Consider the following 13044-nt stretch of genomic DNA (forward strand, 5'->3'; position numbering starts at 1 on the left):
ATTCTGCTTGACTACAGAAACGGATTACTTTGCAGTAAAAGGCGAAAGGAAACGTTTAACATTGAGTTGGAAATTAGAAAATGAGAACGAAACAAAGTTGGCTAATAAGAAAAAGCTGAACACCACAGTAACAATCCCATGTGTCAAAACGTAATGTTGACAATGGCAATTTAATTAGGAAGCAATTTCCATAGTCAATGGCATGTTTTAACCTCTTTAAGACATTGTTGTTTTGTCCTTTTACAATTTATATGTATATCGTTTATCTCCACTACAACTGTATTACCTATCACGTTCAAGCTTGACGGTGAATCAACTTACTCTCAAATTAAATTGAGACAAACACCATTCTGTTGCTTATTCGTTTAGCCACCAATTCTTTGTGGACTAAATCCTGGCTTTTTCTATTTGACATTTGGGTTACCACCCGAGCACCTTTGTAAACGCTTGTCAACTAGAACAACACTGTATATTAAAGGTTAAAACATTAGTGCATGAAAAGCAGAACATGTCCATCAAAGGAAATGAACAGCTGGACTGACAGGAAACCGACCAATATTGTAAATAACTTCTTCAATTAAAGTCATGCAGCGACCACAGTAAATGCAATACTTCTGATTGATTTTGAAGACACATGGACACATTAAGCGGAAGTCAAATGTGAAATTGTTCCATCGACTAGAAAAGCAATTTAGTGAACACAACTGGTGGAACAACTGTGCAGAGTATAGTGAACATGCAGGAGAAGACGGAGAGGAGCATATGTGATTTAGAAATAGTAAAATTGTGCATGAAAGTAAATGAGTATAAACTAATACCAATGCCCATAAAACACAAGTGTATAGTTTTAGGGACTGGCAATCAGCTGCATATCTTATTGATTCTTTTTACGTACGGTACACTTTTGTAATAATAAGGAACTAAACATAACATAACATTTCTATCATAATTATAATTATCAATAGCTTCCCTGTCATCCATATATCGCGACTAAGCTGTCAGGTATAGACACTATTAAGTTTTGCAGGGAGATTCACTATACTCAAGCCAGGCAGCAGTTATTTATTTATTGTAAAATGTGTATACAGGTATGTTATCTGCAACAACAAGTTTAAATGTGCAAAAAGGCCAATCTCCTGGATTTACAAACGGTTCAACTGGCATTGTGAAAAGGTGTTCTGTTTTTTTACCAGATCTTAAATAGTTTGGATTGGACAACAGGCAAATTGACAAATTAAGTGTTAGGCAGTTTTGCGGCGTTTTCTTCCGCGAATCGATGACTTTGATTTTGACCGATTGGTTCAATCACTAACACGCAAATGAAAGACCTCTCAAAAGCCCTTGCTAATAGCAACCAATACGAATGTAAGGAAAATTGAAACACTGCGTTGTAATTTGTTGTTTTCACAACATAACACAACACATTTTGAGTAAAATGAATTATGTCACATTACAAATATCTATAGGAACATGGTCTGATTGACTCGAATATTTAAATGACAAGCAATATCCTGGTCCATAGCGTTTGAACTAGAGGTTACATTCTGAATCATTGATATTGGTCGGCAGCTGTATGTAGCTAGACATATACACATATGTTTTGTATAGAATAATAAGAGTAACTACCCAATACTATACATTCAATCAATGGGAAAGCAGATACATCCTTTCTCTTGCTTTAATTGCAAAACGAAGTCGTAATAGAGAAGAACTCTGAATTGAAATTATTCCCAAAGCTGTAAATCTTAATTGAACGTCAACATCATGATGATTATAAACGCATTATTTCATAATTAGAGCTAATGTAGTCTGCGACGGTTGCAAAAAAAGCACGATACTAAAATAGAATCACATTAAACTTACTGAGGACACATATTATAAAATGGTCTATGGTAAAAAAACTATGGCATACAATAAGGAATTTTATTTGTGCTTCTAACGGAATACTTCAAGACAGTAGATTCTATAATTCATTTATGTTCTTAAGTTGCGAATTTAACACCAAACGAATCAGATTATATAGAGTCATAAAAGGTCTCGTCTTTCTGCATAAGTTTATGTTTCGGACTAAAATGAAATTCCCTCCTTTTCATCTTTGTCTTAGTTTTCCTTACAAATTTATGTTTGAATATATTTAACATGAGTATCCCTATACCATGTTGATAATAGAAACAAAAAGTGTCTAAATTCCACTGTTTACATGGATAGCAACACAGTTGTCAAAGACGAAGGATTGAATGAGCATTACAAAGACAAATGTTCAGTCCATACATATACATTTATATGAAATTAAAAAATATGTCCATCAAAAGGAATCATTTGTTTGCATTAGTCTTCTTCCGATATATTGCAAAGATACGTCCCCGACGTTAACACCCTGCATTTTAAAAAATCCTTGAAATAGCTAGATGCAGCGACCTCATTGCTTATAACAATACAAGCATGTGTCCACTTGACCGTATTCGGACATTTGTCGCATTATTAAAACATCGCCAACATAACGGCCTCTGTCGATTGCGTGACGTTATTCAGTACGACACGCCAATATTCACTTCGACACAAAGTATTTGGCGACTATGACATGGGTAAACCATTCATGATCGATAACGTTAATTCCATTTGAGAGAAACTTCATGTTTGGGTTTTCATACTACCATACTTTGATTTGTTTTATTTGCGCTAGTTGTCAGCATTATATACGTCGTCCAGCATCATCAAAAATATCATGTTAGAGCGTTTGTGAATATCATAATTTCGCAGGTATTTGGGGCATTTCACCTAGATGATAATATACATCGCACTTCATAATGTCAAGGTTTTGTTAACGTGATAAGCACTAGATTAATTGATTCTTTAAGTACAAACAGTGTAAGCAAAAAGGAATTAAGACGGGTAAAAAGCCGTATAATTTAGGTATTTTAATCATATTTTTAGAAGTTCTTGTGGGTTGTTATTTGCTTTTTCGGAAATATTTATCAAAAGTTTAATATAAGGTAAGGTCAATCCTAGAGCGAGGCTGCGAGGAATTGCAGAATAATGTAAATCAGATACGCCTCTCGGCGAGTAATGACGATCGTCCTACGCCTGTTCATTCAACACCTTCACATTGTATACAAATACGAACACAGTAAAATTAAAGATTTTATTTGGGATTTTTTAAAAAAAAACTGTATTCTTTTTGTTTGGGAGTCTTTAAAAACGCTGCATTATTATGGAATAGGAATTGTTTTGTTCATGTGAGAAGTTTCGTTTGCACCGGTTGTTAAATATTGTCAGCTTTGTAACTACTCAAAGACCAATCAAGATGTGACTGAGTTTGCGTAGCCGTTAGGGAAAACGAAAATGTGCATTTGTTGTATGTTCCCTAAAAAGAAGAAAAACCTTAAATTTTCCGTATTAAGCGAATAATGTGCAATGATGGCACATTTTCAATTGTTATATATCCGTAGAAGTCTGAATTTAAAGATGATTATTGTAATTAATAACCAAAATAATTATCTAAAATTTATATCTACATAAGCGCAAAAATATTTTGATTTGCCTAAGCGATTCACATGATTAGTATATTTTCAATGGTGTGACAGTGTCCAATAACTTAAGAACAGCGCCATAAAACTCATGTTTGGACCTCGTTGTTAACATGTCTTAAGCAAGTGAAACGTCTTAAACTGTCCATTATGTCAGCGAAAAAACAGCCTCGGCACTGCGTGCCTTGATATGTTCTTTCTCTGACATAATAGACAGTTTAGGCCGTTCAACCTTACGTAGATGTGCGTTTCCTATAGGTGTATCTAGTGAATGGTACTTGCGTCAATCGATTACTTGTATCATTCATCTCTGTTGATACTTATGACACATTCATCATTCATATTAAGGACCAAACTAGTGAATTATAACGCATCAGGTGTCTACGTGACTCTATCACATGATTAACACCCTGTTGCCTAGATATGATCATTTCAGTTTTGTCCGAATGATCTTAATTTAGCGTAACGTGTTAAACAACATCCGAAATTAGTTTGCATGGTTCTATAATAGTATAAGTCGGTTTTAAAATCATCCACGCTATTTATCAATTCTGATCAGGAAATTATGCGTACAATAAAAATAATACCAAGTTGTACATGTAAGTTAAGGAGGAGTTGATTATGATTCACACATCTATGAAGACGTGGAGAAATTAAGGCGATATTAACGTGTTGAACATTGCTGCACCAAGTGCAGTGATCATCAGGATTTGTTTGTCGACTATAGCTCTTTGATCTCAATTTTGATCTAGATGTGAAGACAAAGACCAATTAAATATTGTGTTTAATGGACGACGAGGAAGAAAAAATAAAGGAAATAAACAGTTTTGATTGGTTTATAGTTTGGTCGATTAAGTAGTAAATGATAAGACCGTTTTTCATTTTTTAAATGTGTGATAACTTAATTTGGAGCTTAAATGCACGTGCTAACTAATTCATCGTCCGACCTTAGTGTTAAACCATATTGATAAAATTTAGTTCTCGTCATAGTGATCAACAATTCCCAGAGAATGCTTGCACTTCATTAAGCCTTACAACTCATTAATATCCCTTCAAATTACGATTTTGTTTCTTGACAAAACATTGTTGAAGGTTCTTGGCTAATTAGGAATATAAACAATCTAGCGTAGAAAATGCAATTTGATTTTTAAATTATTCAAGCATGTATTCAGCTTTGAGTTTTTGAAACATTAAACAGTCATTTAGTATATCAAATGTCCGCAATACATACCTGCGTAACAAGGAAAACAACTTCTTGCGTTTTAAAATCTATAATTAATACTATTATTGAAATCTAATATTTGCCTTATCACTTAACAAAACTCGAAGAGATTTTTTTCTTGATAAAGGCAAATTCTAAATCTGCTCTATGAGACAGTTTCAACACCTCATTTTTTGTTTCATTTGTATTTTGTTATGAATTAGTTTTTCATTACAATATGTCTTATTAGAATACATCAAGCTTCTTATGTCATGATAATCAAGACCACATATAGACAAGCTAGTAAACGACCAGTGAGAACGGTGAAGTACAACGGTAAGTATACTGAATCCTTGGTTGTTGTGTCGAACACCTGATCTGCGTGACAACCAAAGAACCTTATACTTATATATTTTTCATCATTAACGTTAAGTTCATTGATTTAATTGCGTTATGGCATTTCTTCTCATACATCCAATACTGCAATGGACAGAACAGAGATGAGCCAAGCAGTCAACAATGGACACAACAGAGACGAGCCAAGCAGTCAACAATGGACACAACAGAGACGAGCCAAGCAGTCAACAATGGACACAACAGAGACGAGCCAAGCAGTCAACAATGGACACAACAGAGACGAGCCAAGCAGTCAACAATTTATACAGAACTGAACAGAAATATTATTCGACTAAAAGTATAAAAAGCTCATCATCACAACAATACATAAAGAAACAAAACAGACATGTCCCAATAATATATTTAAGTTATATTAATAGATGTCTTAAATATTAACATAAATATTGTGAGAATGTGTATAATATAACAAGAATGTTGTTACTATTAAGGTTTAGTTACATATGACTTTGATTATGTATAGATATGCATTGCTATATATATTTACTGATTTAAAATCAATTATTACAACCACAAGGTTCATACTGAGCGTTAGATGCACATTTTGTGGCTAACTGTGTAAGAATAATATTGATTTATGCAACACAATACTATCGGTATGTATTCAAGAACTACACATTTATGTTTGATCACTACAGTTTATTATACAATAAACAAAACAACATGTATAACAGTCGTTTCTACAAGCGAAAAGAGAAAAAGAAGGAGGGAAATCTTCATAAATAATTATAATACATAACTGAATCACGTAACTTGAAGGAAGTATCATAGTAAATCGCTAACTTCCTTAGGAAGACTTGGTTATTACTTTGCATTTCAACAATATATTTCATCACACTAGTGTAAGTGTAATTATACTTAAGAATATATTCACGTCTAAGATCTGCATATACTGGACATTTAAGGGCGAAACGATACTCGTCATAAATATCATTAAAATTACAGATTGTATATTGTCTTTTATTCCGAGAAACATTTGTTTGTTGACCTACCTCTATAATTAGTTTATTGGATGATAAGCATAATTTAGATAACATATTTCTATACACTATATATATACTATATAAAAACTAGGTAAGTTTATCAAGGATTGTAAGCGTATTGGTAGACTGCTTCACATTCAACACCCATTTACAGAACTTCTTGTGGACTCGTTTAACTACCTCCGAATTTAAACCCAGACTTCGGAGCCGTAGTTAAGACCTGATAAAATATGCGTCAAAAATATTACACATTATATTTATTGGAACTTTGAAGTTACGAACCAGCGCCACCAAAGAGTGAAAAGATCTCAACTCCTTTCCAGCTGGAGGTTTTGTAGCTTGCATAAATGAACCACCACTAGTAAATACAACTCCTTGATAATTGAAAACTCTAACAATTTCCACTTTCTTGTTATCATAAAACCATTTATCATAAATCCCCAGTCTTCCTACCTTTATGAGAACTATAACTCTAGTGTTATCTATGTTAACAGTGAGATTCCATATGCGACAAAAGGAATGTTAACTATTTAGAGAATTCTGCAATTCTACCTTAGTCTCTGATACAATAGCCGCATCGTCGGCAAAATGCAACAAATAAATTGAAGCATGGCCAATTGTAATACCGACGTACAGGGTTTCTTGTAATTTCATTTCAAAATCAATAAAAAAGGAGAACAAAAAATATCGGCAAGGTAATCCGCAAAGATGTCAAAAATAAAGAGCTTGATATATATTAATTGGTTATTGTAGCTAAAAGATCTTATTACTTTCAGATATATAATGTGTTTGTTCTTAAAAGGAACATATTCTAAAGGTGATACAATTGCAAGACTGAGAAGGAAATTGTCAAAAACAGACGTATTATTGATATTGTTGCAGACACCGCATTGAATCTAACTTACTGATGTATCACATCGCCTACGACACACGCATCCTTCGCAGTTTTTGAGTATTTTCCCAATTCGAAGTTTGCTTGGTCTATCTACAACGTAAATACCGTTAAATTTAAAAACAGCGTCATTATATGTATTTGTTCCAATCACGTGTCTTTCATATGCTAGATATACACAAAATGAACAGGGAAACGATTATGAGTAAACTCAGCTGAGACAACGACATATATTATTTCAGGCATGAATTATCGACCTCATACTTGCTCGTATTGACCATTCTCGGCTGCTTAGCCGATCTGGGGACCATCTGGCGTCTAGCCCCTTTAAGATGCAAACACAATTAACCGTCAAGTCAAAAACTACATGTTAGGGAATGAGTAAACTGACTTCACGAATAACTGCGGAAAATTGGTAAAAAAGGCTGCAAAAGCTACAATGCACTCAATAGACGGGCTACATGAACTGCGTCTTATTGAAAGTTCTGTCTCATCCATAAAATCAGTTTCTTTTTCGAATTATATCAATGTCTTCATACGGAATTGATAAGGAGTTGTTTCGCCAATTAAGATCTGTTTTCATTACGACTGTACGATAAATAATAATGTCTTCCGAGTTTTGCTTGGTGGCAATGATATAAAAACACAGTACTAATACTCACAGCTGAATGCCCATTCTGCCTGGGGACTCATGTCTACACACAGCAGAACCCTTTTCACGTTGGTTACTTCTGTGTTCGCCATTTCTTTGCTCTCACAGTTCTCCTATTAATTATTTCCTCAGGGAAATCCAATCCAGAGACGTAAACTAGTAATGTTCGCTTTAGTCTCGTATTCTGAAAATGAACGTCAAAGTTCTGTATCCAGTTCTCTAGACTTCGTTATTTTCCTGAGTCTTACGCACTTTCCCAAATGATACACACTTGACCAGTGTTGAACCGACTCGCTGACAGCTTAATAAAATATAAACATTTTCAATTATTCCGACCTTTCTGACAGAACAAGCATCCACTATCACAACGTATAGATTGATATAAGATTCTAAAAAAATCAGCTCAACACTGGAATGCACTCATCTGCAGAGATGTGATTTGTTTCAACAGCAAGGATATCGATATTATTGGACTAGTATCATTTTTCCTGAAGCCCCTGAGTTTGGCTGTGGATTAAAAAATCATTTGCGCTCTTGTAACTCATAAACTCACTACGCGAATATAAATACAGTTTAAATACCTGCATTATACAAAAACATTGTATACATCTATAGTTATATCCGTGTAAAAAAGGTAGCAATAACAGACACGGCATTTCAATAACAAACGAGTGTACATTTAGAGTGTATGATTTAAAAAGAAGCATTTTTGATTTGTCCCATTCTTCAACATATCTGTATTTCCCGCCATCCAAGATAATGATTATCGAAATAATAATCATAGTCGTCATTCTCATTAAAAACAGGACATGTATAATGAGTAAAACCTACGTCATTCTAAACCTCCATGGACTGAGTTTCACTACTTTTGAAGATGCTTGGATTTCTTACTTGGATATAATGTTTTCGTTAAAAGCCCTGGAAACAGAACAAGTTGGCCCTCTAAAACACTGCAAAAATGAATAACATCTTTAATGTTATTTTTTATTTCATACCCTTATAATATTCTATTTGCTTTATAGTGAACGTTTTGTCTTACTTAATCAATACACTTTAAAATATTATCACCAGTAAACAGACTAATTTCGCTTTTGTGTTATTTGACGTTTATATGTGTATGTACGACGAGCTTATTTCTCCCATTACAATAGCATAGTGAGTTTCCATCATCTATGATTATATCTTCAGTTGCATTATTAAAGACAGTTGACTTCCATAGACATTGCTATAACTATGCTTCTGCAGCAATCGACGTAGTTATGATAAACACAACTGTTTTAATACGATATTTCCTGCGAAGGTTCCATCGAACTTTGTATAATACAACCCTTTGTTACCACTGGCTAATAATAAATTAACATTGAGTGCCGCAACTGTACAATTCCTTTAATGACTAAATAACATACAACATAATTATTTACTTAATAGTAAGAAAGATTATTATATTTAAGCGACTAGTAGCACTCCGCAATGATTATTGATTAACGTACAGATTTGATGTACCACAAAATGAGTTATAGGGCTTATCATCAGTTAAAGGCCAAGTTTAAGGAATGTTTGGCATGATAATCCCCTGCTGTGCATCTTCTGCTAATAGCACTGGTGTCACAGTAGGGGCCAATTTCCTGTGTATTCGTTTATTGGCTCAGGGCCATTTAGGGTCCATTTCAATAATAAAACCTCCCAAACTGCACAGTAGGATACTCAGATCGGAGATCTGATAAGAGGGATCAAGGCAAGTAGATTAAGATCAATACACAGAGGTTATGTACAATACACAGACTTGGGTGGGGGTCACTAATAGAAGGCTTAAACTAAGCCTTTAAAAAATCTTTGGTATAATTTCACTTGTAAAACTATAGAAGGTGACTGGCAAAAATTGATGTAATTGTAAACAAACCACAAATGGGTTACAGGTGATGTCATTGTTATTATATTCTATGGGAAAACAAATGACCGGAAATGGAATGTTAACGCCAGTGACGCCATACTGTGAGCATTGAAGTTTCAGGCGTTATGAGTATTGCATAATGTAAAAGGAAGATTTATAGAAAGATTGATACTTAAACATATACTAAAACACGGAAAACACAAAGTATTCCGCCTTATAACGCTAAGACTTTTATTTTGTTTTGTGTTTTGTGTATCGAAGTATAGGTCAAGGACATTTCTTCCAGAGTCTTTGCCAATAAGTGCTAACAGTACCTAATAAGAGGGAATGCTTAGGGAACCGAGCTTGTGATACATGCGTGCTTAGATTTGTATCTAGTTAACCCGTACTTGTGTTTAAGTCAACTTGCATCAATCATCTGTTTTAAACAGGACCCGACAATAAACTATTGTCACATTCGTCAAGTGGTAATACCAAACCAGTGCATAATAACGCACAGTTTGTCGACGTTAATCTTCAACATAATAATGGACCTTTTACACCGCAATGGCAATTGATATGGCAGTTTTGTTTAATTGATTGATCGTGACTTTTATTGTAAAAATGTTAAATTGTGTTCGAACTCGCCGTTCAAATGACTTTAACTGGCAACGGACGTGTATAATACTATCAGACACTAGTTTGCATTTTTATAGTAATTTATAATCCAGAAACGAAGACAAACAAACATTAAACGAGATCCTAATGTTTGGTTAACAGCCACGATATTGTCAGTAAAGACTAATTAATACATCATTGGCTGTTTAAACCAGTTTGTGAAAGTCCCAATATTTCTCAAAAAGGTGTAACAGTCATACGAACAAACACAAAATACGTCAGGAGTCACCGTGAATATTCAGATGGCATTAAAAAATGGCGTTAACAATAACAAACTTACAAGAGAAAGGTGATGCATGACATAAATGGCGCCGGAGAACCTGGACTAGTACACAAACTATGTTATCTGCGTTTTCCAAATCCTCTTTAGGCATAATGATTAGTATAATCTGAATAACAGAATCTCCTACGATGAGCAAAATAGAAAATGAATAAAGAATCGAGGCGACTTAAAACGTCATTGAAACTATTTACCGCGATAAAACCATGTCTTAATCGTGGGGCTGCTAGCCGTTTAGCTTCCGATTTTATTAAACAACTCGTGTATCCCAGAACAATGTCTCCGCCCGGACAACTGTGTTGGGTATACGTCTTGTTCTTATTTAGTTCTAAGAAATTCCTATTGCTATACTGTTCGCTTTAAAACATGAAAAGATACATTGAAAATGTCGGTGAAAAAAGTACCGGCATTGCTTCAGCCATTGAGCATAGACATTACGCACAATCTTAGCATTAAACCCGTAAACATTTATTGAACAACCTCATATGTGTCTGATACTACAAACGTTACTCAGCTGGGTATATCATGTAGAATCAGGGCTTTTACTTTAACTGTGGTAAAATATGTGTTTTTGAGTGGTTCTTTGCCACATGGTCATATGATGTAAACGTCCCTATGAAATAAATGGTGAACAATTAAAAAAGAGTACAAAGTCATCGTATTGCGATGGTTCAACTTATTGATAAACAAATTATGGCATTAACTGTCAATTGTTACTGACATCCTGTTGTGATTCGCTTTTATGACCAAACCTTTTCTCCTGAATTAGCTTTTACCTGTCGCTCACTTGATTAATTAGATGATATATAATATCAATTTACAAAATGTGGGCAAAACCCATGCACATGATGATATCTTATCAGGGAGACTTCTATTGATATGCAAAATTGTCAGGGATTCTAATCCTATTTTTAAATGCTTCCCCTTTTAATGACCAATAAGTAAATGCAAGAACGGTAAGTTTCCCTTCCCACTGCGTTATTTTGCTCGATAAAGGTATTTTTTTCCAAAAAAGAAAAGCATACTCAAAATCAATGTTTCCTTTAACAACAGTTTAAGCCTTGATGTACAATATATACCTACTTCTCTTGTCGTTAAAAACAAGTGCCTTTCAGTTAAATCTCCTTTTCCTGCTGTTAAATGTACTTTTCTTGCTGTTAAATATCTGTCTGTTAGAATGTATTTGTTTGGCTTATCAGTACGTGCTGTAATAAAGTAAGCCGCGGTCGATATGCGGAAATTTATGCGGATACAATGCTCTTTACATAAATGCCACTGGATTCCAGGGAGTATTTTATGGGAATATTAAGGACATTCATACACATCTTCGATATGTTTGAGCACATATTTAGCTTTGTGCTGTACACATCCCAAATAGCCAGGTTGGGCTATACATGCTGCGTAACATGGATAATAATGTTCTAATTACAAATTAATAGGCATTAATTTCAGTTAATTGTTTTTTGATGAAAAACACATTGTGTATTGAAATAGCCAATAGCCAATGTGTCCATCATCAGGACAAGAATGTGTCGAATTTCAAAAAGCATTTGTCTGAGACTTCCGCAAAGGGACTTCTTAGAAGTTTTATACCAAAAATGTCATAAATATGTCGATATATTGCATTCTTATATTTCCTGTATCACTGTAAAACACTCCAAGTGCACTTATTCTCATTAATGCACAACAAACACATGCTTTACGTGACGGTTTAAACACCTCATTCTGTGCCGCGTGTGTATTTCTACATGACTGACCATCGTATTACACTCAATACGAGTATTAATGTCATGATAATTGCGACTACAATAATATACTGTTATTTAGATTGAGGAGTGAAATGTAATAAAACACAACAGAATTGCTGCAATGTCGCACATACTATGTCCTTGCCCATCGACATACTACTTGATACTAATATATATTTTTTTCGTTAAAGGCGCACAATATAGGTTGATTCAATTTGTATATAATTTTAATGTATTAGCTCATTTGACTTTAATGACCAAAACAAAGCTGATTTGTGTACTGATAAAAACGTTTTAGCAATATGTTTATGTGTTTTATTGATACAGTTGTGACCACATAGCTAATAAAATAAACATGTATTAAGACTTAAATTTTGAATTATTTTTTGCGTTGATCATTTAAGTCAAATGAGTTTAATATTATAAATATGATCAAGCCCTACATTATAATGAATATATCGATGCTTGCTGATTGCATAACTCAGGAAGCCTACAGCTTTTGATAACCAAACCTAATTATTTGGTTCTCAAAATGAAGCAATCAATGTTGAGTAGTCTACTAGATAAAAGTTCCTTTGAAACGTAATGGAATCGTTACAAATCAATGCTTATGAAAACTTTATTAAGTTTGAAATCAAAGGCATTTTCCAGCATGCTGTAAATGCTAGAGCATTTCCATGAACACTACTTTACTTTTTAATGGCTTTTAGATTTGTTATTACCGATATCATTTTGTACTATTTTATTAATGAATAAGACTTACATTACCTTGCGCAAATAACCAGGGTGATATGTTTTA

The 13044-nt window shown here is 33.9% G+C and overlaps 1 protein-coding gene across 4 annotated transcripts in view; it reads right to left on the reverse strand.

Annotated features, from left to right (window-relative positions):
* LOC128217614 (universal stress protein in QAH/OAS sulfhydrylase 3'region-like) overlaps window positions 1–13044 on the reverse strand; it is a 119158-nt gene that overhangs the window by 41284 nt on the left and 64830 nt on the right. Inside the window, exon 1 of one of the 4 annotated variants that reach the window (XM_052924876.1) lies at window positions 7680–7776. The exons of the other annotated variants lie outside the window; for them this stretch is intronic. Within the exon in view, the coding sequence (XP_052780836.1) occupies window positions 7680–7761 (82 nt within the window). The 5' untranslated portion in view covers window positions 7762–7776. Of the gene's footprint in view, window positions 1–7679; window positions 7777–13044 lie in introns of those variants that run through there. 4 annotated transcript variants of the gene reach the window in all.

Source organism: Mya arenaria, chromosome 14 (genome assembly GCF_026914265.1).
Source record: "Mya arenaria isolate MELC-2E11 chromosome 14, ASM2691426v1".
Taxonomy (NCBI): Eukaryota; Metazoa; Mollusca; class Bivalvia; order Myida; family Myidae; genus Mya; species Mya arenaria.